Source organism: Mycothermus thermophilus (genome assembly GCF_041956435.1).
Source record: "Mycothermus thermophilus strain CBS 625.91 unplaced genomic scaffold VTJ04scaffold_6, whole genome shotgun sequence".
NCBI lineage: Eukaryota > Fungi > Ascomycota > Sordariomycetes > Sordariales > Chaetomiaceae > Mycothermus > Mycothermus thermophilus.
This window is the reverse complement of record NW_027191432.1, coordinates 1,756,438-1,782,628: the sequence shown is the minus strand read 5'-3', so window position 1 is coordinate 1,782,628 and position 26,191 is coordinate 1,756,438. Positions and strand designations below refer to the sequence as shown.

Sequence of the window (26,191 nt, the reverse complement as noted above, 5' to 3'; positions counted from 1 at the left end):
TCTCTTTCTCTCTTTTCGTTTGGCATCACCCTGTCGCGTCATCTTGATGTCAACACATCCCGGCCGCTGATTCACACACATCAACCCCTTGTTTTGGCCCGATTTCCCATTTGGGACGTAAGCGCCTCTTTTCTGCTGCTCGATCGATTGCGACAGCCTGCCAGGCTTTGAGGACAGCCCATCACCCCTCACCGCAACGAAAGTCTTACTTGATCTACACCGGCGCCACCGGCCCAGCTCTCGTGTGCGGCTTGCCGAGAGTTTGCCACGCGACTTGTGGACCAACAACAAAACAACTTACATTAGTCTCATGCCAGAGTCTCTCTTTTTGGGTTGAAGAGATTCTCGAGGTTCACACAGAGCCCAAACCTCTCTTTCTCTTCCACACCCTCTTCTTTCTTTTTGAATACAAGTTGCTTTCCGTGTGGTCTTGAATTGCTTTGCCACAGAAGAACTTGACTCGGTTGTGTCAAAGACAAGGTAAGCACGCGCGTCCATTTTCCATCTCTTTCTCAGTTTCTTTTTGGTTTCCGCGGGCCGTTACATTGGGACTCGACCTGGACTTCACGCCCTGTCTTCGACTCGACTCAAGCCCACGCTACTCGGACTCGGGCAGTCTGTCCGCCCGCAGTGATTGTGCACTTACACAGTGCATTCATCCACTCACTCAGGAAAACCAAGGCACCTGTTGTCGTCCATTTCTCGGATGAAGGAGACGGCCTGGGGCCTGAAAGTGAAGTGGCTCCTCGGAGTTCCCAGCCTTCTAGAAACTGAACCCCTACCACTTAGTTGGGCTTACATCCCACCCAACCTCCACGCTCCGTTTCGACATATTGTTCCCTTCCCTCTTTCTTCACACTTTTCGGTCACTTTTCGCTCCGTTTTCATTCTTGCATCATCACACGCAACTAATCACATCCAACCCCAGAAACTGGAATCTTGTCACCCAACCCCGAATCCTGCTCCAACATCAACAACACCCTGCATACGGACTCCGTCACAGACATTACCATGACAGAAGAAGCACCAACATCAACCGGCCAGTCACCGCCTCACATTGCAGCAAAGATGGAGCCGATTCCCCAAGAATATAGGTAGGTTTGTCGCATGTTGTATTTTTGCTTCCCTTGTCTATGTGGCATCTCAAAGAGGCGCATGGTGGCGCTGCTGTCTTGGGATCCATCCTTTCGTGCGTCAAGCGGCGCATACACAGCTACGCGCTGCGTCGTCTCAGACTTGCTATGCCTTATCGTTCCATGCTTCCGTCGACGCCACACTTGCAACTTAGGTTGGCAATTGTTCCATTTGTCTTCCATAAATATCTCGCAGTTCGAGATCATGACATGGTCCTTTCTGTTGTTGAATCCCGAGGTCCAGGTTGTTAGACGTGGGCTTGGGTTCTGAAGTCATTCCAAATAAACCAATTTCAGTCTCCATACCAACACAGTCTTCTCAGAGCCTCATGAAGGAGAAACACGTGGATAGAATTCTTGCCTTACCAACCCAGGCCATAACCTTACCCCGGGCCGTCTTCTTTGTTGTCATAATTGCAAGTGCAAAAGGCAAGTTGCCTCACCGTCTCAAAGTTTTCGTCCCAACTTTAGCTTGACCGCCCGAGGTAATTGCCTGAGCGACCTTCTTTCATGTTCTGGTTCTTACTCAAATTCTTCTCCCACTTCACATAATTCTTCCTTCTCTTTCTTTCCCCGACTAGAAAGCCTCTGCTCGCTGCACTTTTACTCTTCTTCCTGATCCTCGGCAGCCAAGATCAAGACTTCTCTCAACTCCACAATCTGCCAGAAGCCCAACAACAACAAAGTTGAGGTTTATCCAGTCGACTAACACAGCCTTGCTCATCAGTGACGTGGAATCAGGCAGATCAACAGCCTCGACCACAGCACAAACACCAGTACCGGACGATTCGATCGCCAGGTACGTTACCCTGTTTCTGACTGCCCTTCTGCATCCAACCTTGTTCTGGCTCATATCGACTGACTGACAATGATCCCTTCAGCTCTGTTCCATCCCAACAAGACTTTGGTGCCCAGTCAACTCGCGCTCCACCACCTATGGGTCGCGTGACTCCGGAGTCTAAAGATTCTCCTCAGAGGTGGGTTTTTCTCTTGTCGAAGAGTTTTGTCCCTTGCTTTGTCAACATATAAGCTGACTTTATGCTTCAATTCTAGCCTTGGCGAGGATATTATCAAAGGCAAGGTTCCGAACGAGGACCGCCGATTGGACGACGCCGCGGACGTCAACGACAATATCACAAACTCGCCCCAGGACGACGGCAACGAGGATCTCACACCTCCTCCCGATTCCCCTGAGGAGACTGTGAGCCGTACCTCCAGCCCCCCGCCTACCACCCTGCGTGACGAGATTGTCGTGGGCACCAAGGCTCACAGCAAGTCCTCCCCGATTGAGCCTAGCGAGACTGAAGACATCGTCATGGGTGAGGCTGAAGGTAGAACTATCATCACACTTAAGCGCAAGCGCCCTTCGGGTGTCTATGCGGAGTCTCCCAACGATGATGATGCTAGCCCAACTCCTACCGAGGATCTCGACGCCCGCCGCCCCGGTCGTCCGGCGAAACCTGCTGCCCCGATTCCTGGCGCTGTGAAAGGTGTGCTCCTTGGCTACTGGCGTGATTCACCTGCCGAGGATGATGCCGACAAGCACGCGGTTGTTGGCTTCATCGACGTTCGGGACCGCCTGCGCACTCGCATTCAGCCAACCACCCGCGATGGCCGCCCCATGGACCATAGGTACCCCATCCCACCGGGCCCAGGCGGCAGCTGGGTCACGTTTGACAAGGTTGCCTTTGATGCGCATCTCGTTGGTCACAACCACCATGTCATCAAGGAATACGTCAAGATCCGCTCCGAGGATAGCCACAAGGACGACAGCACGGAGGAGAGGGCCAAGGCAGATCTGGAAGCTATCGAGCTCGCCGCCGAGCGCGTGCGCAACAACCCTCCTCCCGAGACCCCAACCGCGCCTCAGATTGCCTACGGACCCGAAATCCCTGCTAATGCCGTGATGCCGAATCGTCCCGAGGCAAAGCGCCGCCGGTTGGCCGGCTCTCTTGGTGCGCCCACCGAGTCTCCCAAGTTCGTCCAGAGCACGATCGACGACCTTCCCGGCAGGCGTCCTACCAGGGTGTTGATCGGGTACTGGAAATACTCAAGCGAAGAAGACCCGGCCAACAAGCATGCCGTGTTTGGCGTCCTCGGTAGCAACGACATGTTCCGGGTGAAGTTGACCCGTGAGACTCGCGACGGCCGCACCGTTCTCGGCAATTTCCCCAGCGGTGCCGGCGCTCTGTGGATTCACTGGGACGAGGTCGAGTTTGAGCCGCATCTGCGGAACCTGAGCCGTCACGAAATCAAGGAATACTGCCGCGTCCGCCAGATGCAGATGGATGCAGGTGAAACCCCCGAGGAACGCATCGCCAACGAGACCAAGGCCGTTTACGAGGCCCAGCAGCGCGTCATCCAAGCCATGTCCATGGGCACCTCGATCAACCGCTCTCGGGATGACTCAGATCTCGTCCCCCTTGCCATGAAGGGTTCTCCCGTCAACGGCACCAATGGCCATGACTCATCCGCCCGGTCCGCAGCTGCCGAGGAGCCCCGCCAGTCCCGGCGCTCCGACCTCGGGCAACGGGCCGCAGCAGCCGCCGCCGCCGGCCGCCATCCGCTCCCGGACGTCAGCTTCCGCGCCGCGAACCGCACCCCCTCCGGCGGCCCCAATCCCGAACAGCGCGAACGCGCCCAGCAGCTCGCAGACCGCGCAATCACGCGCCTCGAAGCGGCCCAGGCCCGCGCCGACGCCCGCGCCGCCAGCCGCGAAACCTCCCTGGCACCTGCGGGCACCAACTCGCCTCCCGCGAGCGCCGGCATCAACGGCACCAGCAACGGTTACCACCACTACTACCCGCACAACCAGCACCACCACCATGCCCGCAACGGCAGCGGCGGTAATGGACACACCAACGGCAGTTACGCGCCGACCAGCAACGGGACCGGTCCTCTCGCGCACTTCCAGGAGAACGTGGAGCGCCTGAACCGCGTGTGGGAGTCCCAGGAGGCGAACCGGATCCGCGCCGGCACTGAAGACGCAAAGATCCACATGGGCATCAAGTACCAACGCAAGCAGTCTGGCCCCTTCCAGGGCAAGCTGGTGTCGCAGGGCGTGATCTTGACCATTGACGGCGAGGATTACGTCGAGTATCGCGTGCTGACTAAGCCGACTTTCTTTTGAGCAGCAGCGAAACAAAAGGAGCAGTAGCCTCGGCTGCTTGCCTCCTTGCTTGCTTGCTTGCTTGCTGGCCTGCTGCTATGCACATGCTGATGTTCGCATGACTGACTGGCTTGTTTGCTCTGGGGTGGGATGGAGCCTTGTTGGCTGGCATGGATCAGATTCAGATTCGGATCGGTCCAGCTACGCCGATTGTATCGCGATGATTTTCTTTCCTCTTTTCTCGTTCCCTTGCTTTTCCTCGGCTTCTCTCGAGATGATACCCCCAATTTCGGGCGTTCCTTGTGTTGTGGTTTTGTTTTTTACTCTCTGCGGACTGCATTGGCGCACATCACGGCCGGGTTGAGGAGACACGCGCCTTAATGATCTCTCTCAACGCGAGCAAGCAGCTTTCTGAGGAGGTATCCGACCAGGCCCTCGATTGACGGCAGCACAGCAGACAAGGGCAAACCGTCCTCCGTGCTTCGAAGCATGACTTGGCCCGTGGAACGATGGGGGAGAGATGTGTTGGGACTATGTGTATCAAAGGGACGGAGGGCGTTCCGGGCGTCTGATAATGATGTCATGGTGGAAAGGTGGAAAGGGAAAGGAGAGATGAAATGTTTTTAATATCCTGGCATGATGGCGGGATGGGAACTACGGAGCAGAGGAGTTTGCGGAGGGGATTCATGGTCATGATTGAGCAGCTGCTTGACTTGTGGAGTATAGGGATGTTCGGAGTAGTTGTATTCGGTGTTATGATATATTGGATCTGTTTTATGTCTTGTACCTCACTTCGCTTCCTTTGCTTTCGCTCAGCGCTTGCCATGGGGGTTGTGTTTTATGATGATGACGTTGATCTTTCTGAGATCTGGCTCGGAGAACTACTCCGGGGTTGGCCGTCGAGCCCTCGATAATGCTGTTCCATGTCTACCACGGAAGGGAATGATCAGGCACTGGTCCCATCAAATTTCGAGTCAGGAAATTATGGACTTGAACGACCAACAAGAAAAACTTCATCAATTCATTTTGCTCCTTGAACGACCTCAACCTTCAAATCACCCGGTGGCAGATCGCCATCCCTTGAAGAAACTCATAACAACAACCGTAGTCCGCTACTACTCGGCACTCGTTTGACCGCTTGCAACGGTGTTCGCCGGCGAACAATGTAATTTGAACATCTAGACCCAACTGTGGTATCTCAACGCTTTTTTTATCACCCTCCGTCCCATGCGACGCTGACAAACAAGAAAACCCGACCCATGCAATTGCTCAACCTCAACACCAGTTCCCCTCTCACCTTGCCATATCATCATGGCTTGGCCTCCTCCTCCTTGGCGCCCTCGCCGTTAACCTCCTTAGACGCCGCCTCGGCGGCCGCATCCTCCTCGTAGCCCTCGGTCTTCATATCCTTCAGACCCAGATCCTCCTCCTCCTCGTCGGTGCGCTCGTACCACTCGACCGTCATCTGGTCGTCGGGCTGGCTAGGGTCGTCGGCCAGACTCTGGACGTAGCTGGAAGCCAGAGGATCAGTGAGGATGATGGTGAATTCCTTCTTGCCCTCGATGGCGGCGTTGAGGTTCTCAAAGAACTCCTCCCAGCGCGTCTTTTCATCCACGCTGAGACCATCATGCTTGCGCGCGCTTTCATCCGCGCCGGCATCCACGTCGAAAATCTGCGAGTGCAGGTCATCACGGACCTGCGTGAGCAGACCTTCCACAGTGGTGAAGCGACCACCAAGCGTGCCAGGGTTGACGGACAGGCTAAGCTCTGGGCACTCCATCGAGCAGCTCTCGCTCTTGAGGATATCCCGAGCGAGGTCCACCTGGTTCTTCACCCGGATGGTAACCTTCTTGCCCTTTTCAGGGATCTCGCCGCCCGTCTTGACATCATTGGACTTGTACCCGCAGTCGTCGCAGGTGGTGTTCATGATGACGACCTGGCGGAAGTGGGGGATATCCACCATCTTCATGTTGGTGGTGCAGGGGTGCAGGCAGCCAGGGCATGAGGCCGGGAAAGAGTAGACCTGGTCGGGGATGATGTTACCGTTCTCGTCAAGGTCGTTGCTCGGACCGGTGTCGGCGAGGCCGAGGAAGGCGTTCTGCTCCGGGGTGCGGAGGTACTCGCGCTTCTCCCACTTGCCGACGCCGTCGCGTGGGTCAGGAGCGATGAACGAGTTGCCAGCCGGGTCGTCAACCGCAAGGCGGAAGGGGAACGACTCGCCAGCGAGCATCTTCCGACCCTTAGCGATGACCTCGGCGACCTTCTCGTAGACTTGGGGCTGCTCCTCCTTGCGCTTCTCCTGGCCAAATTCGAGGTCATCAAGGACGGTCGTCAGGAGACCCTCGACGTTGGTGAGCTGGCCCTTGCCGGCCGGGATTTCAACGTCAAGCTCGATAAACTTGGCGGTTGCCGTGTCCGATTTGACGACGGTGCGCTGGAAGTCGGCCATGTCGAAGAGACGGAGCTCGTAGCGGGCACCCTTGAGCTGGAAGGTGCCGGCAGGCTGGACCTCGTTGTTGCTGAAGCCGCACTTATCGCAGGAGAAGGACATGACGATGATCTCGCGGAAGTAGGGGATCTTGGTGAGGAGCATGCGCGTGACGCCATTCTCCTCACAGTTCATGCACAGACTCTCGATCTCCTCCACGACCTTCTCGTCGTCGTCGCCCGCCGAAGCGGGGGTGGCCTTCTCCACCTTCTCGACCTTGTCGCCGATGGGGTTGAAGAGGTTCGGCATGGTTGGTACGTGTCTGGGTATGTACGTGGATGTTTTGTTGGTTGTGTGGTTGTATGTTGGTTGCAGCGAGAACCCGTTAAAGCTGTCGACAAGGCAGCAGATAATAGGGATGTCAGGTGCCGGTGTAGTATGTGGATGTTTTGGAGGGGAAGCTGGAAGCTATCGATGGAATGGTGATGTCAAAAAAAATGTCGAGTCAGATGGCGGGGTATGACTGATATGGAGATAAAAAACTGCCCCGCGTCAGGGCCGCGGCTTGCCCCTCGCCCCTCTGTGGCCCCAGAAAGACCCACTGGATGGGCAGACCCTGGGCCAGCTGCCGGCGAGAGTCAGCGAGCGCCTGCTTGATCCCGCTGCTTGTTTCCCGAAGATTCGGGACGTCTCTGGAATCGCAGAAGACCTCAACCCAGCTTGGGTTTTCCTGCCCGAGTCAGGAACAGTGACTCTCTTTCGCCGTTGCAGTCACACCGCAGGCCGGCCCGATTCCAAGTTCACTTCTTGTCCAAGAAGTCAGCAAGGCTCAAGCCCAGCCCAGGCTTTGATGCACTACTAGTTTGGCTCAATAGTGCTTGCAAGCCTGCTTTCCTCGACTTGGCCCTCTTCTTGCTGCTCGCGCTGGAGCTCATCGGCTTCGGCGAGGCTGTTTCTGGCTTGGTGGTTGTGGACAAAGGACCTTGAGCTGACTTCGCCGCCACACCCGGCTTTCCGGGCGTCTTCTTCACCTTGGGCCGCGACGCAGGCGGAGGCGGAGGCAACTGGATGTTGGTTACCCTGCTGCAGTGACCGCAGGTGATGACCTTGGTTGGGCCCAACCGAGGCTGCTTCACTGAAGCAAAGCCCGATTTTGTCTTCTTTTCCTGGCGAAGACGATAATGCTTATCGGGTCGGATCTCCATGTGGCTGTCACCATCACCGAGGAGCAGGATATGGCCGCAGCAGGCACAGACCTGTTCCCTGCGTTTGTCTGTGATTGGAATCTCGTTCTCAAACATGAGGTCATTGCGCCGGCTCATCAGGTATGCCGATATCTCGGGAGAACTCGCAGCGAGAAGATGCGCTGCATCCGTGAGGAAGCTCAGGGTTGCCTTGATTTCTGGACCACCAGCCATGATGCTGTGATGAAATTTGTCGAAGCTGGATGAACGCGTCGTGAGGCGACAACTACGCAGCGTGTTTCACCAAGATTTTCTCGGGTTGATATGGAGTTTGGTTGGAGAAGCTAAAAGTGGGTCCTTCAACCACAAAACAAAGGCCAGTCAACGACACTAGGGTCACCTCAGTCGAGATGCTCAAAGTGACATACTTCGACTTTTTTTCAAACTTTCCTTTCCTACCTGAAGCTCAAGCACGCACAATGTCCCACTTGATATCCTTGATGCTCACCTCCTCGCCCGCCTTCTCGTCATAGTCGAACCACTCTCCCTCGGTCAGCTCCACGCCCTCGAACTTGGTGTCGGACTCGATGCCATCCACAAGCCACTCGCCCTGGTTGAGTCAAACGCTGTAAGTAAACTTATGACACGCAGAAGTTCATGGAACACAAACCTCCGGGATAAACTCCGTGAACTCGAGGCCTCGGCAGTCAAACAAAAGTATCTTCTGGGGCTTGGCTGGCTCACTATGCTCGTAAGGGGTAGGGGCAGCCGTGATGTTCGCCGAGGACTCCCTCTATCACATATTAATGTGAGCAAGTCTGGACAAGACACAGAGGTATCATATTAGGGTACAGACCTTGCAGTTCTTGCACTTCCAAACAAAGTTGGCTTCACCGCGGCTCCCGCTGATCTCGTTCGTCTCCTGGGTTGTCTCAGTATTTGTACATAGACCGCAAGATGCAAGATCAAGCGAGGGCCACAGGGTCACTTACAAACCGGCTGATGGCTACGGGGTTGGGATGGATCTCTCGGCATGAAGTGCACTGCACCTTGAAGGTGTAGAAGAAATTCTTCTCAGCATCATCCCTCGGCCGGAGATTCGTGACCCTGAGCATCGGGTTAGCTGAACTAGCTCTCACGCTTGAACATTTTAGCTATGTAGGTCATCCGCTCTGGAAATTGCGGCAGCCAAAACTTACCCCGACAACTCCGCCGACAGCGTGAGGGCATACATGGTTAAAGATGGGCGAGATATTCAAGCCTTTTGCGACTAGTTGTTTATCGGAGGATTGTGGGGTGCGATGGCCTCACCCAGTATACGGTGATTGATGGTATCACTGCCTCCAAATCGAACGTGATGGACTGACGAGGAGCTCTTGGTGTTGAGGGGCAGCTGCATGCGCCTCGGACCGCCAAGGCCGGCAAAGGTGGGTCTCTTCCGACCTCCGGGCCTTGGCGCGCTCTATCGGGATCTGCATTTTCAAATCATCCCACCAACTCTGGGAATTGATGTCAACCACATCCTCATAATTGACCTCAGGCCTGGCTTGTTGACGATACCCTCGACAACCCAATTCGTACAGCTACACTCTCCTGGGCTCAGCTCGGCCGTCATGCTCCGACGATGCGGGGCGCCCGGTCCATGGCAGCCCAGCTCCGGGCGTGCCGTTGCCGAGCATGCCCACTCCTCCCCGTCAGACCGGTGACCACATCCGCAAGCAACCCGCGCCGCCGCAAGGCCCTGGCCAGTGATGTCTTTACCGCATGCTACACGGCCGTTATGGCCACTGCCGTCGTCATGGATGCCCGCAGCAAGGACCGACGAAGGCGAGACCTTGACAACAAGATTGCCGAAACAAAGAAATCCCTGATGGCTCTCCTTGAAAAGACGGCCGCAGATGATCTTGCCCGCATTCTCGAGTCACCCTCCCCATATGTTCCGCTTTCGCCCCCCGTTGGCAAGGCCGAATTCCTCGACGACATCTGCACACGCCATCCCGAAATCCTCCGTGAGTTGCCCAAGAACCGAAGGAAGCGACTCTACGGCATCCAGACGGTCCGCCGCACCCTCGGTTTCCATTGGAACCCAGTACTACCAGATACGCGAGAGACCAGCCTGGAGCGGGCTGATGAGGTGATGAAAGCCGAAGAGCAAGAGCGCATTCGGGTCGGCCGCGAGCCCAAGACGGAGGTGCAGATGGAGAAGCAGACAGCCATGATCTCAGACTTGGTGGACCAGTTGATGGCTGAGGCATGGTGGACGACCGAGACGGAACTTCCAGGATCGCATCCCTCAATGTTTAGCCCGGACTCGGCGAACACCATGATTCGCATGCTGCGCTCCGAAGGCTATCCAGCTTATGTTCACCCAGACCTAGATCCGGCCCACACGATCGAACAGAGGACGAAACTCAACGAAGTCAATCTCAAGATTTTGGAGCAATGGGTGCCCCAGTTCCGGGAGCGGCTCGTGGCGAAAATCTGCTACAACTTGCTTGTATGCGGCGTCCCACCAGGGATACAGAATTACAACCTCCTCATTCTGGGCTTTTCGTTTCTCGGCGAGCACAACTTGGCCACGGCCATGGTGGACTCATTCCTCTACCTGAGCCACATGAAACCAACCGAGGCAACGTATATTGCTCTTTTGCATCATTACCGGTTGAAGGGCGATGCTCTCGGCTTCCAAAAGATTTTACGACGAATGTTTGGTTACGACTGTCGCGGAATCGGGTTGATGCGAAGAACAGCCGACGCCGTCGCGCGAGATCCGTACCTGCGGCGATGGGTAAAGACGGAGGATGTTGCCCGGATCGATGGCTACTACATCCAGCGTGCACCATTCACCCAGAACGTTGCCGAGGCCATCATGGAAGGTTTTATTCACTTTGGCATGGTACGCGAGGGTGCCAAGGTCCTGGCTGTTTGTCTCCGGAAGCAGTGGGAGATTCCCAGGGACTTGCTATCGAGGCTCTTCCATGCCATCTTGACGCTACTTGAGCCGACCGCGGCAAAACTGGTCATCCGTGCCTTGCTAGATAATATGGAACAGGCCATGAAGATGCTTTTCGGACCGCGGCAGGTTGGCTATGCAATTGTGCGGCAACTGCATCACATCTTGGGCATCGTCCAGTCAACATTCCTACCAGAGGAGACGATCAACATGTCCGAGCAGGCTGGTGAGCATCCCTGGGATACCAAACAAGTCGATGACCTCTTCCCCGCCTGGGAGGCCGAGCAGGTTGCTGGACAACTCTCCGCCTGGGAGATGGAGCAGACAGGCGGACAACGCTCTGCCGGGGAGACAGAGCAACAACAGCCCGCCTGGGATGACGACTGGCTAGCTCCGTGGGACTCTCCCGCGCCGTCAAGAGGGCCCGATAATACAAAGGCCGACCAAACAAACCTCAAGCACCTCACCTTGTCAATATGGATCCGCGAAGCCACTCACCACACCAAGGTGATTCACAAATGGCTCAAACAAACCCGCACAGTTCTCGACGACTCCTCCCTCCCCCTCTCGGATCGCCTCGACTACGCTCTTGAGACCATGGACCATATCGCCACCCGGCTCGTCAAAAAGGCCGACAAAACCGAACACCTCCAGCGCATCTCCAAGGTCGTCTGGCTGCTGAGCCAAGCCAACATGTCGTCCTACCAGATCCGCAGCGCAGAAAACATCATCTGCCGCGTCCTCGCCAAACAAACCCCGCACAAGCTCCGCTCCCCTGGACACTTCGACCAGGTCATACCCATCGAAACGCGCATCAACCGCGCGCTGCCGTACGGCACGCCAGGAACGATGGAGCACATGGCGGCGGATTGTTTCCGCGCGAGCCAGGCGCTGGACTCGAGGATCAAGCAGGCGCTGATTCACGCGCTGCCGATTGGGTATGCGAGATCACTGTGGAGGACGCGGAACGATTCGGGAGATGTAGAGCTGGGTAGAGTGCTTAGGTATTTTGAGTGGTATTTGGCCGGGGTGAAAGAGGAGATGGATATTGGGAAGCAGGAAGAAGAAAATGACCCGTTTGCAAAGTTGTGGAACAAGATTTGGAGGCGGAGGGAGCCGACTGCAGGAGATGTTGGGTGGTGAGGTTGCTGTTGATGCTTGTAACACTACCTGCTCTTGGATTTTGTTGTATTTTATTTATGGATTCTACTTGTGTATACCTAACGAGGATAGAGGGGAGCGGTATATAAAGGAGTTTGAAGGGCTTGATTGGGAACGCTGTGTCTCTGAGCCATGAAGCATCTCTACGACATCTCTCCTCCATCTTTCGCTCACAGATCTAGAAGTAAATCTAGATCTTCCGCTCGTAAGGATAATGTTTACTTCTGCTGCCCATCATCTTTTCATCCTTCCGTCTCACCTTGGCATGCAGCCCCGGCAACACCATATCTCTGAACAGTTATCTCTATCGACACACCGGACTGTGTACGGAACCATCGCACATATGTCTGAATCCATCCTGACAAACTTGGAAGTAAACTGACAAAACGTGCAGCACACTTGCAGCTCGACGCGACATCTGGTGCTTCCACGTATATTGGATTCACGCAGGTGTTTTACTCCGGCAGATGGGCGCTTGAGCACAGTATTAAAATGGCCGGTCGCGGCATGGACGTAACTAGGGATGTTTGTATCTGGTGTACTCCGTATATACTTATACTTTGTAGGATGAACCTGTGATGTGATGGATGAAGCTATCACGACGACGCGGTTCCTGAGGAACATGGGTACCACGAGTGAGGTACCGTACCCGTCCGTCATCGGGGAGATCGGGCTAGCTCAGGCACATACGGAGGGAGATGACAATCTGTGAACTGCAAGTCACAAGACCAGAAACACCCCTCCCTTTCCCTGGGTCTATCGTGAGCTATCTGAGTTAGTGTCTCGCTTCTTTTGGTGGGTTCTTTGGGTGATGATGGCCTGCTGGTCACGGGGTCTGTAGGAATTTTCTCTTTGATGAAACTCCTTTCCTCAAAGTCAGGGAGTTGAAGTTGAGTGATTTTGATGGGCGTGGGATGATTGTGGGTTCAGAGCGGTGAGGAAGGGGCATCAGGAGTTTGGGGTTTGGGGGTTAGGTGGTTTTGGAGGTTGCCCTGTCCTTTGTTGTGGCATGCAAGAACAATGGATGCCCCGCCGTCGTCGCCATCGGCGATGCTGCGAGTTCCCCACCTCCATCCATCCATCCAGCTGTAGCAGCCGGAAGATCAGTACACCGACGGCAGAGTTCTTCCAGTGCTTTCTTTTTGTTCCAAAATGCAGCATCTCTAAACATCCAACGCTGGATTATACGGAAATACGAGGACCGCACCATGGAAGCGTCACCCTAATTCTCGCTGACGAGGCGACTTGATAGGGGGGGGAGGGGGGGGGGAGGGCCTTTTGAGGTCACTCGGTCCAATGAGAGATGCTGTGGGCGTCACTTGCAGCCACAGGCGGCGCTGAATGGCCCCGGCCGACACATCCGAAGGTGGCGTTGGGGTGTCTTCAGATCGACGAGACGGGAGGGTTGGTGCTTGTTTTCGGCAGTCCCTGGGTTCTGGGCGGCTTCTTTTTTTGTTCCTTGCGCTTGGGACGGGATGACGGAGCATGTTTCGGTTGGATGGTTTGACAGAAGGCAACGGCATTTTTGGCCCCCTCCCCGTCCCATTACACAACCACCCCAGAACACATGCAAAAGCCTCGATGTGCGAGCTGTGAAATCGATGAACCGGAGCTTGATGGCGATAGCTCCTCGACAACGCCTCCTGAAACTCGACTCCATTTCCTCCCATTCCTTGCCTTTGTTTGGTTCAGGGCATTTGCGCCCCCCGTTCTGGACCCTGACAGGGACGTTCCGCGTGATTCAACTCGCAAGGGACCCAAGCTAGCACATGCATCCGAGTTACACAGTACAGTAGGTACTCCGTGTTCTCAGCCTTGACGGTTGACTTCAGGTCTCTCTCAGGTTTCAACTTGTCAGGGACTTTATCACAAGAAATCCCCAGGAACCTTGGTCCTTGTTGCGAGGATATAGTCCGAGCTCTTTTGGTTGCCCTTGAACCTAGACCTTCTTCAAAAACCTGATTGACGCGGATTCGGACGCCATCGGACCCGATCCCTCGGCGGGGTGACTTATAAGTGACCTGCGGATCCGCGGCCGGTCCGGCAAGGCAAAGCTCTAAATATCCCTGCGATCCACTCTCACCCTCGTTTTCTTCACCTCCATCTCTCAGGTACCGACCCATTTTGTCATAATCCCCCTTCTCTCGGCATGATGGGAACTCATAAGTATCATCTTCAGACCGTCTGAGCTTTGGTCGGATCGCCGACACACAAGACCCGAAGACCAAGCAGCGGCGTGTCCTCTTGCTAGGACCGACCTGCTGATTCTGGCTGCGTGGCGTTGGGCATCTGATACATAGGCTGCCCTGTGTGTGTTAGTCGCTTCAACCACAGCATCATCACCAAAACCAATCTTCACCAATCTCGACAACTCCAACATGAAGTTTGGCCGAAAGTACGTTTACCTCGATCAGCATCCCTTCGCAGAGTATCATCAACTAACACATGCCTACAGCCTCCCTCGAAACCAGGTCCCCGAGTGGGCCGGTGCTTACATCAACTACAAGGGCCTCAAGAAGCTCATCAAGGCTGGAGTCGTGGCGGCGCAGAATGGAGAGCCAGTGGATCTTGCTGGTGCGAACCTCCGCCCGGCCGAGTGATCCGGGTCTATATGCCGGTTGTGCATGCTGACCAAGGCAGGATTCTTCTTCGAGCTGGACCGCAACCTCGAGGATGTCGACTCGTTCTACAACAAAAAGTTTGCCGATGCTTGCCGGCGGCTCAGGGCTCTCCAAGACCGCTACGGCAGCTCTCCCGAAGTCGTCGCCAACCTCGACGATGACGAGACCGAGGAGTTGATGGGCGCCTTGCTCGAGCTGCGCAGCCAGCTGCGGAAGCTCCAGTGGTTCGGCGAGATCAACCGCCGCGGTTTCGTCAAGATCACAAAGAAGCTCGACAAGAAGCTTCTGAATGGGAGAGTCGGTCAGACCAACGGAGTGGCCATGACAACAACGACAAACGGAACGACAGCAAACACCACTACGCAGCACCGCTACATTTCCACCAAGGTTGACCCCCGTCCCTTCGCGAAGGACAACACCATCGCCAGGCTGCTGGCCGAGATCAACAAATGGATCTCTGTCCTGGGTGATGCTGCGCAGAATGTTGATGATTCTCGCTCCGAGCGCTCTACGCGGTCTCTGGGTCGCGCTTCAGCCATGGCGATGCTGAGCTTGCCGCCCTCCGTGCTGGAGAAACTCGAGCAGGCTATCCGGACTGATGATGCTGACAGCTTACGGAACAACTTGGTCACGGCGAATCTGGTGAGCACGGAGCCGCCGTCGCAGCGCATGCTGCTCAATCTGCTGCAGCGTTGCATCTCGGCCCGTTCCAAGGCTTGCACCGCCTACTTGCTGCAGCAGATCACGTCCCTCGACGAGCCCGACGACATTCACGAGCGCAACTGCATCCACCGCCTCGTCATCCATATCGGTCGCACCAAGACGGCCTCGTCCAAGAAAGACGCCGATGATCAACAGCAACATCAGCCCGCCACCACCCCCTGTGCTTACCCTATTATTCCTGGCACTGCTCAGTATGCACAGAACTATCTCACCCCCGCCGCCGAGCCCCTTTCGGCACCTCGTGTGAGCGACTTGAAGGAGTCAAACCTCCTGACCAAGGACGACGAGGCCGTGCAGATGCTGATGTTCCTGCTCGACGCGCTTACGCCAGCCCAGCGCCCGGCCCTGAGCGCGAGGGACGGCTTCGGCCGGATCCCGCTGCACTACGCCGCGCAGTTTGGCTTCGTCGTCGTGTGCCAGATCATCATGAAGAAGATGCAGGAGTGGGGCCAGTTCAACGTGGAGAACGGCATCGACGCACCTGAGTGGCAGGACAAGGACGGTAACGCGCCCGTCCACCTCAGCGTGCTGGGCGGCCATGTGTTGACGACCAAGGCCTTGCTGCAGGGTGAGGACTGGCTGGGGGTGAGCGACAACAAGGCGGAGATGCGGAGGGCCATTTCCAAGTCGAGCGCCGTGCTGGCGATTGCCACCAAGGCGAACTTTTGCGCCATTGTCGAGATGCTGGTGCAGGCAGGGGTGGATATCAACTGGCAGGACAAGGACGGCGAGACGGCCCTGCACATTGCTGCGCGCTTTGGGCATGACGAGTGTGCAAGGGTGCTGATCCGTGGCACCCCTGAGCAGAAGGCCAATCTCGAACTCGCTGAAAAGTCGTTTGCTTGGACTCCGTTGCACATCGCCGCTGTCGACGGCCACCTGTCGGTCGTCCAGCTGCTGGTTGACGCAGGTGCCGACGTTGATAAACGGGACTCGTCGGGATGGACTGCTAAAGAACATGCTGCCCTCCGTGGCCACCTCCCCATCGCCCGGCTCCTGGCTGCACACAGCCAGCGGGACGAGGACGACGATGCCGCAAGCACCGCGGCCACAAACAACACCAGCAGCGGTTCGGAAGATGAGAGGCCGTGCTCGCCACCGCCGCGCGACGTGGTGGCTTCGCTCGGCGACCGGCGGTCTAACGCAGGGCAGCGCCCCGCGGAGCCGGTCAAGTCGTTTGGTCACCGCTACCTCAAGGACGAAAGCCTGGTGCTGGTGAGTCTCGGGTCCATGGACATGCGCAAGCACATCCAGCCCGTGACCCTGGACCGGGTACCGCTGGCCGAGGCGCACACAACGCAGCTGGACACGGCGCTGTCCATCGTGGTGTCGGCGCAGGGCGCGCAGGGCGAACCCACCATCATCGACATGCCCGTCCACGATAACATCACGACGGAGCCGATCGTGTTCACCACCACCGACGCCAGCAAGGTGCGGCTGCTGTTTGACATCGTCCCGACCTACTCGGGCAACGAAAAGAACAAGGTCGGCCGCGGCGTGGCGCTGCTGTCGAGCGTGCGGCCCGCAGTCGGGACTAAGCGCATGAATCTGCGCGGCGACGTGTGCGTGCCCATCATGGGCGCCAACTTTGAGGTGATCGGCACCGTCAACTTCAACTTCCTCGTCATCACGCCCTTCTCGCACCCCAACATGGAGGTGACGGAGCACCAGACGTACTGGAAGAAGATGACGTCGACCATGGTGATCGGGCACCGTGGGCTGGGCAAGAATCTCGTCTCGAACCGGTCGCTGCAGCTCGGCGAGAACACGGTGCCGTCCTTCATCGCCGCGGCCAACCTGGGCGCGCAGTACGTCGAGTTCGACGTCCAGCTGACCAAGGACCACGTCCCGGTGATTTACCACGACTTTTTGGTCAGCGAGACCGGCATCGACGCCCCCGTGCACACCCTGACCCTGGAGCAGTTCCTGCACATCAACCCGGACTCGTCGCGCGACGGCCTCGGTTCCCTCGGTGGCTACCACGGCAGTCCGCAGCACAAACAGCTCTCCAAGGCCAAGAAGCGCAGCAACTCCCCTGGCCCGCGGCAGCGGTCCATGTCGATGGACGCCCAACACCTGGGGCAGCAGGCCGAGATGGAGGAGCGGATGAAGCACACACGCGACTTCAAGGCCAAGGGCTTCAAGGCCAACTCGCGGGGCAACTTCATCCAGGCACCCTTCGCCACGCTCGAGGAGCTGTTCCGCAAGATCCCGCCGTCGGTCGGGTTCAACATCGAGCTCAAGTACCCCATGCTGCACGAGAGCGAAGAGCACGAGATGGACGCGTACGCGGTCGAGCTCAACTCGTTCTGCGACACGGTCCTCGAGAAGGTGTATGACCACCTCGGGCCGGGCCAGGGGGCGACGCGCCACATCATTTTCAGCTCGTTCAACCCGGACATTTGTCTTTGCATGAGCTTCAAGCAGCCCAACATCCCCATCTTGTTCCTTACGGACGCCGGGACCAGCCCGGTCGGGGATATCCGCGCGAGCAGCCTCCAGGAGGCCATCCGGTTCGCGTCGAGGTGGAATCTGCTGGGCATCGTGAGCCATTCGGAGCCGTTGATCAATTCCCCGCGCTTGGTCAGGGTGATCAAGCAGCACGGGTTGGTGTGCGTGAGTTACGGGGCGATGAATAATGATCCAAAGTTGGTGAGGGTATGCTGTTCTTCCAGTTCTCCTGATCATCTGTCGATAAGTTGCTGACCGTCTTCTGCAACAGCGCCAAGTCAAAGAGGGCATCGACGCCGTAATCGTCGACAGCGTGCTTGCCATTCGCAAGGGCTTGACGGAGGGCCAGGAGGAGGATAAACGCAAAGAGAAAAACAAGACGAACGGCCATTCATCGTCGTCGGAGTCAGGGGCATCGCCGTCCCCATCCCCTGCGCCCCAGATCTCCTCGGAGGCCGTGACCAACGGAGAGAGCGACTGCAACAGCACGAACGGGAACGGGGTGACGAATGGTGGCCATTAATGGTCAGGGTTTGGAGGGGACATATATAAAGCAGGACCTCGACTAAGAGGAGGATGCGTTGATTTTGACGCGGAATACATTGTACCACCTCGATGGGTAGACGAGTTAGGGGCGCATGAGAGCAAGCAGGCGTTGCGGTTTTTCATCATGTTCTTTTTTTTTTTTTTTTTTGTTTTTCTTGTGGTTGAGAGTTGCTCTCGACAGCAGAGGCCGCGGTGGATGTGATTTGTACGATGTATTATTTTTGCGAAGTTTTGTCTTTGAGCTGTGCGGGATTCAACACCGCAGATGTCATGGCGGACGAGGAGAATCAGGGGATTGTGTTGCAAGGTAAGGTATGATGGCAAGTCAACCAAGGCTTGACTTGGTTGTAACAACACTGTACTGATGGATGATGCGAAGATGATGCAAATACCATCGAGACATGTCGGGAATTCATGAGCTGTTGTTTGAATTGCTCGAATATTGGTGGTATGCTCGGCTGCCTCTCGCGCCACCAGCCCAGCCGTCGCCTTGTGGACGCGCCAGCCGTTGTGGCTGAAGGGACCTCGAGGTTCTTTTGTGGTCTCTACCACACAGCAGAGTGACAAGGTGACGAAAATCCCGTAATGTGCTTGCGAAAGACGGATCACCTAAGCGAGTCGATGTTTCTCGAGAGAAAATGGTTCCGTCTGTGAGACGTGATCGTGACCGGAGGGTGACCGAAGGGGGGCGAGGCTGTGCTAGGTGAGCTTATTAGTGCGAGCGAGATGATGGATGAGAATTGAAGACTTTCTCTCTCTCCCAACAATCCAGGGTGTGGCTGTTGGTTGGCTTGATAAGCAGTCCCAGGCTGCTGCGGGAAGAAAATAAATAGATAATAAGAGTTTTTTTTGACCTCTTTGGGATACCACTACGATGCTAGCGATGAAGATAGGCAATAGAGGTGAGGCGCTGCTGCCGCGTGAGAAATCCCCAGGCGCAAGGTTCCATCCAAGCACGGAAAGAGAGCGAGAAAAGAAGGGGAAGTCGCGATGCCTGACAGCGTTTAGCGCGGGGCGGTGATGGTTGGGCGGTTGGCTCCCTCCGACCGTCCGGTCTCGAACTCAGTCTCCCCACCATCAAAACCATGTCAGCTGCAAATGCTCGACCTGAGGTTATAAGTCACCGACTTTTTCATCTTGTTTGGCCATGTTGAGATTTGGACACATGCATCACGCATTTCTACAGAAACTTTAATTTTTTTCCTAGTTTAAACAACCTCGGGCTGCACCCCGAGTTCTTGTCTCAAAGTCGCTTCGACTCGCTTGGCTTTTTGGTGCCCCGCCCCCTCCCGCTATTATCTTCCTACGCCACACTGCTTCAGCACCTGTCTCTCCTGCAGCAGCGTCTCTTCCCGTCTTGTCATCCCACACCGCGCTGCCCCTCTCTCGACGGTGTAATTAGATACCATACCTTATTAAATCATCCGTCCGAGTACAAAGACACCGACTCCCCTCGGCGACACCAAAGCTGCGATACATCCAACGCTTCGCCCCGCCGGCGCCGAGCATATACATACGAACGACCATCGCCTGAACGCACCGGGTGCCCCGGCGCGCCGTTTCCTCGACACTTCCCTCCCCACCTTCCGCTTCACTAAATCATCACCACCTACACATCCACCATGGCAGGGCCACCATCCCCAGGAGGCGGCGAAGGGCCGAGTTTTGCGCCCCCGCCTCTTCCTCCCGGCTGGATCGCCCAGTGGGACGCAACATCGAGGAAGTACTATTTTGTCCAGCTCTCCACCGGCGCATCACAGTGGGAAGTCCCTACCACTCCGGCGCCCATCGGCGAGGGCAGCACCCCGGCTCCTCAGAGCGACAGCCCGTTTGGGCGGCCCGGCGCCAACGGCGCCGAAATCATCACCCATCCCGACGGCAGCCAGACCGCCAGGTATCCAGACGGCCGTTTGGAGCCCCTCCACCCCCGCGAGGACGGTTCGCCGGGCGATGGCACGAGAGCGTTTGGGTCGTCGAGTGATAGGGGTTTTGGGGTATGTGGGCCTCTTTGATGCTGAGTTTTTTTTGTTCTATAACACATGCTGACGTCTCTTTCCCTGCGCAGTCACTCCTTAATACCGCTCTGAATACCGCTGTCAACAGCAAACCCCACGGCGGCGGTTCACACAGCTCGGGCGGTGGCCTTGTTGGTGGTCTCGTCGGCGGTCTCCTTTCGGGCGGTGGCGGACACGGAAGCAGCCACGGCGGTGGTGGCGGCGGTCTCGGCGGAAAGCTCGCGGCCCAAGTTGCTTCCAACATCTTGTCTAGCGGTAAACAGTCCAGCGGCCACAGTTCTGGTCATAGTTCCGGCCCTGCGGGGCTGGTGGGAAGCCTTCTCGGCGGCGGCGGCCATGGATCCAGCTCCGGCCACGGTTCCGGTGGTCTAGGCGGTCTTGTCGGCGGAGTCGCCTCCAGCGTGTTCGGCGGTGGCAAGCATGGCACTGTAGGTTCACGTCCACTTCTTCTTCAACAACTAGCATAGGGAATCTCGAATGCTGACCCAACCCTTTTTCCAACAGCGCCAAAACGAATTCGGCTACACCAACAACCCCCAACCAGGCGGCTACAGCGGGACCGCGCCACCGGCTTCGTACCAACCTCCCTCACAGGCCGGACAGCCGACACCCATCCAAAACTATGGTGGTGGCAGCGCCGCCTCGTACGTTGCCGGGTCCTCGACCTCGTCTCCTCCGCAGGGGAGCTACGGCACGCCTCCCGTTCCTCCTCCCGGTCAACCACAATACAACCAGTATGCCCCTCCGCCGCAGCCCGGTTACCACGCCCCCCCGCCGGGCGGCTACGGTCAAAACCCTCCCTACGGCCAGCCCCAGTACGGCGGCACCTCGTATCCCCCGCAGCAGCCATATGGCGGCCAGACTTACCCGCCACGGTATTAGCAGGATCAAAATGGATGTAGGGCGGATGAGTTAGGGTTGGTTTGGGGCGTTAGGTGATGAGAAAGGGGGGTGCGAGGTGTTGGTTGCTGGTTCTGAGTTTTGTTAGTCCATGGATTTTCTTTTCCCTTTGGATTATGTGTTTGATTTTATTGCTTGTCTTGTGATAGAGTTGATTGCCGTTTGTGTTTTTGCCGGTCTACTATACCACATAGCATGGATGAGTTGAGTTTGGTTTTGCTTGTCGATACTTGCTTCATGTCATCTATGGGTAGGTACCTTAATCTAAGTGGTTGTTTATGTATTCTCCTTTTTTACCTTGACATTATTATCGCTCTTGGTTGGTGGCATCCAGTATTACACCAAACCCAATGCTACCCACATAAAACAAAACTGCTTCATTGCATCCCTGACCATGATACCATCACTGAACCTTCTTTTTCTTGCCTTCTCCATCCGCTTCAACTCCACTCCTCACCAACTCCGCGATCACCCCCTTCACCACGCGTACCACACCGAAATACGCAACCACCGCCACAAACACCAGATAACCCACCGTACCTGCTAGTGATCGCGGCAACACGTTGAAAAGGAACGGGTCCAAGATGATGTCTGCGTCGACGGGTGGGGGATGGAGCATGAGCGTGGTGTTGGTGGTGAAGAAATCCGCTGCCGCGAGGATTTGGAGGAGGAGCTGGGTTCCTGAAGGGTTGGTTGTGCGCGGCGGTAATGGCTGGTGTTGTTGGCGGTGGTTGTACGAGGCGGTGTAGTTGAGTAAGGAGGAGAGGAGGTCAGGGGTGGAGTAGACCGTTGAGGGAGAGTAGGGGGTGAGGGTGAATGTTGTTGGTTGCTTGGGGAGGGGGTTAGTACTAGTTGATAAGAGATGCCGAGGAAAGGTATATGTGTGAGGTGGACTTACCGTGGCTGGCCAGCAGACACGCACCTCGTAGCGTTGGCCAGGCGTGAGGCCGTCGAGGAGGACCCAGGTTGCCTTGCCTTTAGGGTTCTCTAGGGACGGGAACACAGCTGGGAGACGCGTCCGGTGGGTGAAGTCCCTCGGGGTGAGGGTGTCGAGGTGGATATTGGAAAGCTCGGGGGGGACCGGGCTCACATCTGCCGCCGCCGGGTCGGGGCCGAGAAAGATTGCCTTTTCGGTGTTGGCGAGGACGGGGATGATGAGGTTGAGGGTGAGGAAGATGAGTGTTGCCATGTTGGCTCCTCTTCCTCGTCTAGAGGTTGTAGGATTTGAGTTCATATTTTTATTCTTTTGTTTTGCTAACTGTGACTCAGGTAGACATGCCGGTCATTGACGCCGGCCCGGACCGGGAAAACAGACGGAGCTCCGATATCAGGCACGGAGGTGGACTTGGATGCCGGTTCCGATTTGGGTGCCCGGTGCTGCTTCAGTGCCGCTGGATGAAGACTGGGCCAAATGGACGCAAGAGCGACCTGGGGCCCGGTAGTGCCAAGACTCATCAACCCAGCCTACCCCAGACCTGGGTGGGTCCGTACGACGCGGGGCTTCAGCAGCTGACGGCCACTGGCGGCGCCAGAATGCGACATGGGTCCCAGGGGCAGCTCGGCAACAATCACATGCTGTCGGGAAAGCGAGAACCCGGGGAAACTGGGACTGGCCTGCCCGTTGCACAGAGCAGGTGACGCAAGGGTCGGCCGAGGAAGGAAGAAGCCGCTACCATCAAAAGCGCACATTCCTTGTTGGCGTTGCAATGCTGAGGAGGAAAGAAAACATCACCAGGACTCGGGGTTGGGATGAGTCCGCAATTTCTTCTTTTTAGCTCCAAGTTTTGGATTTAACTAGTTAAACCATCTCCGCTGCGGCTTCCACGTCGGAGTTACACGACGCATTCCGTTCATCCGTCGCATTGTCGCAGCGGCTCACCTCCCTCGGACTCGATCTTCACATCCAACAATCCGATCCAATCCAAACCATACAATCCGGCCTCGAATCCGTCTCGACGCCTCTTCACTCTCATGACCGCTGCTTCGATTCCATGACACAGTCTTCTCCAATCCTGCTTGCCTGAGCTCGACGTCGCCCTGCGCCCGCGCGCCCTCGCCGTCCATCATGGCGCCGACGCTGTCCAAGCCCGCCTCTCCCCGGGGCGCCGCTGCCCAGGCGCGCAACATCAAAGCTCTCGTCTCGCAGCTGACGACCATGTACCTGCAAAATCGCACGCGCATCTCCCGCGGCATCTACATCGCCCTCTTCGTCGCCCTCGCGAACCGCGTCCGCACCGGCATTGCCGACCAAAAGGCCGCCGCCATCCGCGAGGCTCGCCTTCGCGCTGAGAAGGCCGCTTCTGGGACCCGCGCCCTCTCGGATGAGGAACCAGGCTCCTCCAAAAAGAAGGTCGAGTTGAACCGCGACTTTCTTCGTGCCTTGCTGCGCCTGTTGCGCATCGTCATCCCCGGCTGGACCAGCAGGGAAGCCCGCCTCATCATCAGCCACAGCTTCTTCCTCATCCTGCGCACTCTCATCAGCCTCAAGGTCGCCACCATGGATGGTGCCATTGTCAAGGCTCTCGTTAAAGGCAATGGCCGCGAGTTCCTGACGCGAATCATGTACTGGATGCTCATCGCCGTGCCCGCCACTTTTACCAACTCTATGCTCGCCTACCACCAAAACCAGCTCGCACTGGCGTACCGCACACGTTTGACGGAGCACATCCACAACCGGTACCTTTCCAAGTTGACGTTCTATGGCCTCTCAGCCCTCGACGACCGGATCAAGAACGCCGACCAGCTGATCGCCGTTGACGTCACAAAATTCTCCAACAGCTTGTCTGAGCTGTACAGCAATCTGGCCAAGCCGATGTTGGATATGGTGAGCCGTTGCCCCTCTCTGTTCAGCTGTTGCGAGGTGTTTCTAACCTTGGTCAAATCTCTAGATTATCTACACAGTTACCCTCTCAAGAGCCGTCGGCGGGGAGGGTGTTGTATTTATGTCGCTGCTTGTCCAATTATCGGCGAACGTGATGCGCGTTCTCACGCCCCCGTTCGGCAAGTACGTGGCCGACGAAGCCCGCCTCGAAGGCGAGTTCCGCTTCCAGCACTCCAGGCTCATCGACCATGCCGAAGAGGTGGCCCTGTACCATGGTCATGAGGTTGAAAAGAACACCCTTGATAAGGGCTACTTCACCCTCATCAAGCACATCAATTTCGTCCTACGCCGGCGCCTCTCCCACAGTTTCATGGAAGACTATGTCATCAAGTACTTCTGGGGTGCTCTCGGACTCCTGCTCTGCAGCTTCCCCGTCTTCGTCAAGCTTCCCGGATCTGTCGTCAGCAACATGGCTGACCGCACCGAGAGCTTCGTTACAAACCGCCGCATGCTCCTCAGCGCCTCAGACGCTTTTGGACGTTTGATGTTCTCCTACAAGGAAATCATGGAGCTTGCCGGGTACACCTCACGCGTCTCGACCCTTCTCAACGTCATGGAAGACGTCGAAGCCGGCAACTATTCCAAGAAGCTTGTCTCGAGCTCCGGTACTGAGACCAACGCCGCCGTGCTCAAGGGTCGCGGCAAGATCTTTGAGAGCCCGGACATCAAGTTCATCGACGTGCCCATCATCTCGCCGAACGGCGATGTCCTCGTCCCCGCCCTATCCTTCAGTCTCCGCCCGGGCGACCACCTCCTCATCGTCGGTCCCAACGGCTGTGGCAAGTCCTCTCTCTTCCGCATCCTCGGTGGCCTCTGGCCCGTCTACGGTGGCACTGTCTACAAGCCCCCGTCTACCGACATCTTCTACATCCCTCAGCGCCCCTACCTGTCCCGCGGGTCCCTCCGCCAACAAATCATCTACCCCGACAAGCCCAGCACCATGCACAGTAAGGGGGTGACGGACGCCGACCTGATCAAGATCCTCCGCATCCTGTCGCTCGAACACCTCCTCGACCTGTACCCGGAAGGGCTCGACTCGGAGGCCGAGTGGCGCGACGTGCTGTCGGGTGGGCTGCAGCAGCGCATCGCCATGGCGCGGCTGTTTTACCACCGCCCGCGCTACGCCATCCTGGACGAGTGCACGAGCAGCGTGACGCTCGACACGGAAAAGGTCATGTACGACACTGCGAAAGAGCTCGGCATCACCCTCATGACGGTCAGCCACAGGCGCAGCCTCTGGAAGTACCACACGCACATTCTGCAGTTTGACGGCCAGGGCCACTACGTGTTTACGCGCCTCGACGCCGACAAGAGGCTGGCGCTCGAGGAGGAGAAGGAGGACCTGGAGGTGCTGTTGAGGGGCGTGCCGGAGATTGAGAGGCGCGTCAAGGAGTTGAGTGCGGCGGCGCAGTGAGGGGGAGGGGATTTGTATCTGTCAGGAGAAGGGGGCGGGAGGTATGGGGCTGGTTGTGTCGGATACCCCGTGGTGTATTAGTGTCATGAGGGGAATCATGTTGGTGGTAAATGAAAGAGGCAGGGAAAGGCAAAGGAACGTGTTTAAGTACATGTATGGGTAGCGTTTGTTTGTCCGGGCTTTTTGGAAGGTAGTGTATATGCACCACACCATACTACTGGGTTGAGTCGTTATGGGATGGTAGTCGGTATGTCGAATATGGTACTGTTGGCCTTGAAAGAGGATAGATAATTATGTGGAAGACGCCTAGCAACGAAGTGTGGATGTTTTCCTGAGCAAATTCCATGGGTTGATGCCGTCTAAGAGAACGACGCTGTTCTACACTCCACCGCCGCGGCCGCCGAAGGACCCGAGCTACGGGGTCGGGGCAACCGGAGTGCGTAGGTATAATCGGGTCCTCCGGATGTCTGAATGGAGAAAACCGGGACGGACTGCCTGGGCCTGGTCCAGGTCTCGTTGAAGTTTAGTCTTGTGCATTCGCAGGGTCAACACTACTGGACTGGCATTCATATCCCAAGAAGATCGAAAGGGAAAACTGACATGAAGCCCAAAGAAAAAACAAGGAAAAGAAAAGGGAAAGGAAAGACGGAAAGAGAAAGAAAGGAAGAAAAA

At 56.7% G+C, this 26,191-nt stretch overlaps 12 protein-coding genes across 12 annotated transcripts; 6 read left to right on the top strand and 6 right to left on the bottom strand.

Moving 5' to 3' along the window:
- Nucleotides 1-1,011: 1,011 nt before the first annotated feature.
- On the top strand, nt 1,012-4,263 carry VTJ04DRAFT_9069 (uncharacterized protein; the record flags this gene model as incomplete). The annotated part of the gene is made up of 4 exons (XM_069367575.1): nt 1,012-1,094; nt 1,861-1,932; nt 2,015-2,110; nt 2,187-4,263. The coding sequence occupies 4 exons, from the start codon at nt 1,012-1,014 to the stop codon at nt 4,261-4,263; spliced, it is 2,328 nt and encodes a 775-aa protein (XP_069215890.1).
- Nucleotides 4,264-4,619: 356 nt separating this feature from the next.
- VTJ04DRAFT_9068 (uncharacterized protein) lies at nt 4,620-4,826 on the bottom strand (the record flags this gene model as incomplete). The annotated part of the gene is made up of 1 exon (XM_069367574.1): nt 4,620-4,826. The coding sequence occupies one exon, from the start codon at nt 4,824-4,826 to the stop codon at nt 4,620-4,622; it is 207 nt and encodes a 68-aa protein (XP_069215889.1).
- A 725-nt stretch (nt 4,827-5,551) lies between these two features.
- VTJ04DRAFT_9067 (uncharacterized protein) lies at nt 5,552-6,979 on the bottom strand (the record flags this gene model as incomplete). The annotated part of the gene is made up of 1 exon (XM_069367573.1): nt 5,552-6,979. One exon carries the CDS (start codon nt 6,977-6,979, stop codon nt 5,552-5,554), a length of 1,428 nt encoding a protein of 475 aa, XP_069215888.1.
- A 491-nt stretch (nt 6,980-7,470) lies between these two features.
- On the bottom strand, nt 7,471-8,088 carry VTJ04DRAFT_9066 (uncharacterized protein; the record flags this gene model as incomplete). Its single annotated transcript, XM_069367572.1, has 1 exon — nt 7,471-8,088. One exon carries the CDS (start codon nt 8,086-8,088, stop codon nt 7,471-7,473), a length of 618 nt encoding a protein of 205 aa, XP_069215887.1.
- Nucleotides 8,089-8,320: 232 nt separating this feature from the next.
- Nucleotides 8,321-9,088, bottom strand: VTJ04DRAFT_9065 (uncharacterized protein; the record flags this gene model as incomplete). The annotated part of the gene is made up of 5 exons (XM_069367571.1): nt 8,321-8,464; nt 8,525-8,647; nt 8,711-8,776; nt 8,847-8,961; nt 9,054-9,088. The coding sequence occupies 5 exons, from the start codon at nt 9,086-9,088 to the stop codon at nt 8,321-8,323; spliced, it is 483 nt and encodes a 160-aa protein (XP_069215886.1).
- A 390-nt stretch (nt 9,089-9,478) lies between these two features.
- VTJ04DRAFT_9064 (uncharacterized protein) lies at nt 9,479-11,950 on the top strand (the record flags this gene model as incomplete). Its single annotated transcript, XM_069367570.1, has 1 exon — nt 9,479-11,950. One exon carries the CDS (start codon nt 9,479-9,481, stop codon nt 11,948-11,950), a length of 2,472 nt encoding a protein of 823 aa, XP_069215885.1.
- Nucleotides 11,951-14,346: 2,396 nt separating this feature from the next.
- On the top strand, nt 14,347-18,286 carry VTJ04DRAFT_9063 (uncharacterized protein; the record flags this gene model as incomplete). The annotated part of the gene is made up of 4 exons (XM_069367569.1): nt 14,347-14,363; nt 14,424-14,542; nt 14,609-17,970; nt 18,035-18,286. The coding sequence occupies 4 exons, from the start codon at nt 14,347-14,349 to the stop codon at nt 18,284-18,286; spliced, it is 3,750 nt and encodes a 1,249-aa protein (XP_069215884.1).
- Nucleotides 18,287-19,407: 1,121 nt separating this feature from the next.
- VTJ04DRAFT_9062 (uncharacterized protein) lies at nt 19,408-19,907 on the top strand (the record flags this gene model as incomplete). Its single annotated transcript, XM_069367568.1, has 2 exons — nt 19,408-19,421; nt 19,496-19,907. The coding sequence occupies 2 exons, from the start codon at nt 19,408-19,410 to the stop codon at nt 19,905-19,907; spliced, it is 426 nt and encodes a 141-aa protein (XP_069215883.1).
- A 24-nt stretch (nt 19,908-19,931) lies between these two features.
- Nucleotides 19,932-21,206, top strand: VTJ04DRAFT_9061 (uncharacterized protein; the record flags this gene model as incomplete). Its single annotated transcript, XM_069367567.1, has 3 exons — nt 19,932-20,303; nt 20,375-20,752; nt 20,829-21,206. 3 exons carry the CDS (start codon nt 19,932-19,934, stop codon nt 21,204-21,206), a joined length of 1,128 nt encoding a protein of 375 aa, XP_069215882.1.
- A 421-nt stretch (nt 21,207-21,627) lies between these two features.
- Nucleotides 21,628-22,413, bottom strand: VTJ04DRAFT_9060 (uncharacterized protein; the record flags this gene model as incomplete). Its single annotated transcript, XM_069367566.1, has 2 exons — nt 21,628-22,053; nt 22,123-22,413. 2 exons carry the CDS (start codon nt 22,411-22,413, stop codon nt 21,628-21,630), a joined length of 717 nt encoding a protein of 238 aa, XP_069215881.1.
- A 65-nt stretch (nt 22,414-22,478) lies between these two features.
- Nucleotides 22,479-22,913, bottom strand: VTJ04DRAFT_9059 (uncharacterized protein; the record flags this gene model as incomplete). The annotated part of the gene is made up of 2 exons (XM_069367564.1): nt 22,479-22,626; nt 22,693-22,913. The coding sequence occupies 2 exons, from the start codon at nt 22,911-22,913 to the stop codon at nt 22,479-22,481; spliced, it is 369 nt and encodes a 122-aa protein (XP_069215880.1).
- A 376-nt stretch (nt 22,914-23,289) lies between these two features.
- Nucleotides 23,290-25,519, top strand: VTJ04DRAFT_9058 (uncharacterized protein; the record flags this gene model as incomplete). Its single annotated transcript, XM_069367563.1, has 2 exons — nt 23,290-24,048; nt 24,113-25,519. The coding sequence occupies 2 exons, from the start codon at nt 23,290-23,292 to the stop codon at nt 25,517-25,519; spliced, it is 2,166 nt and encodes a 721-aa protein (XP_069215879.1).
- Nucleotides 25,520-26,191: the final 672 nt, after the last annotated feature.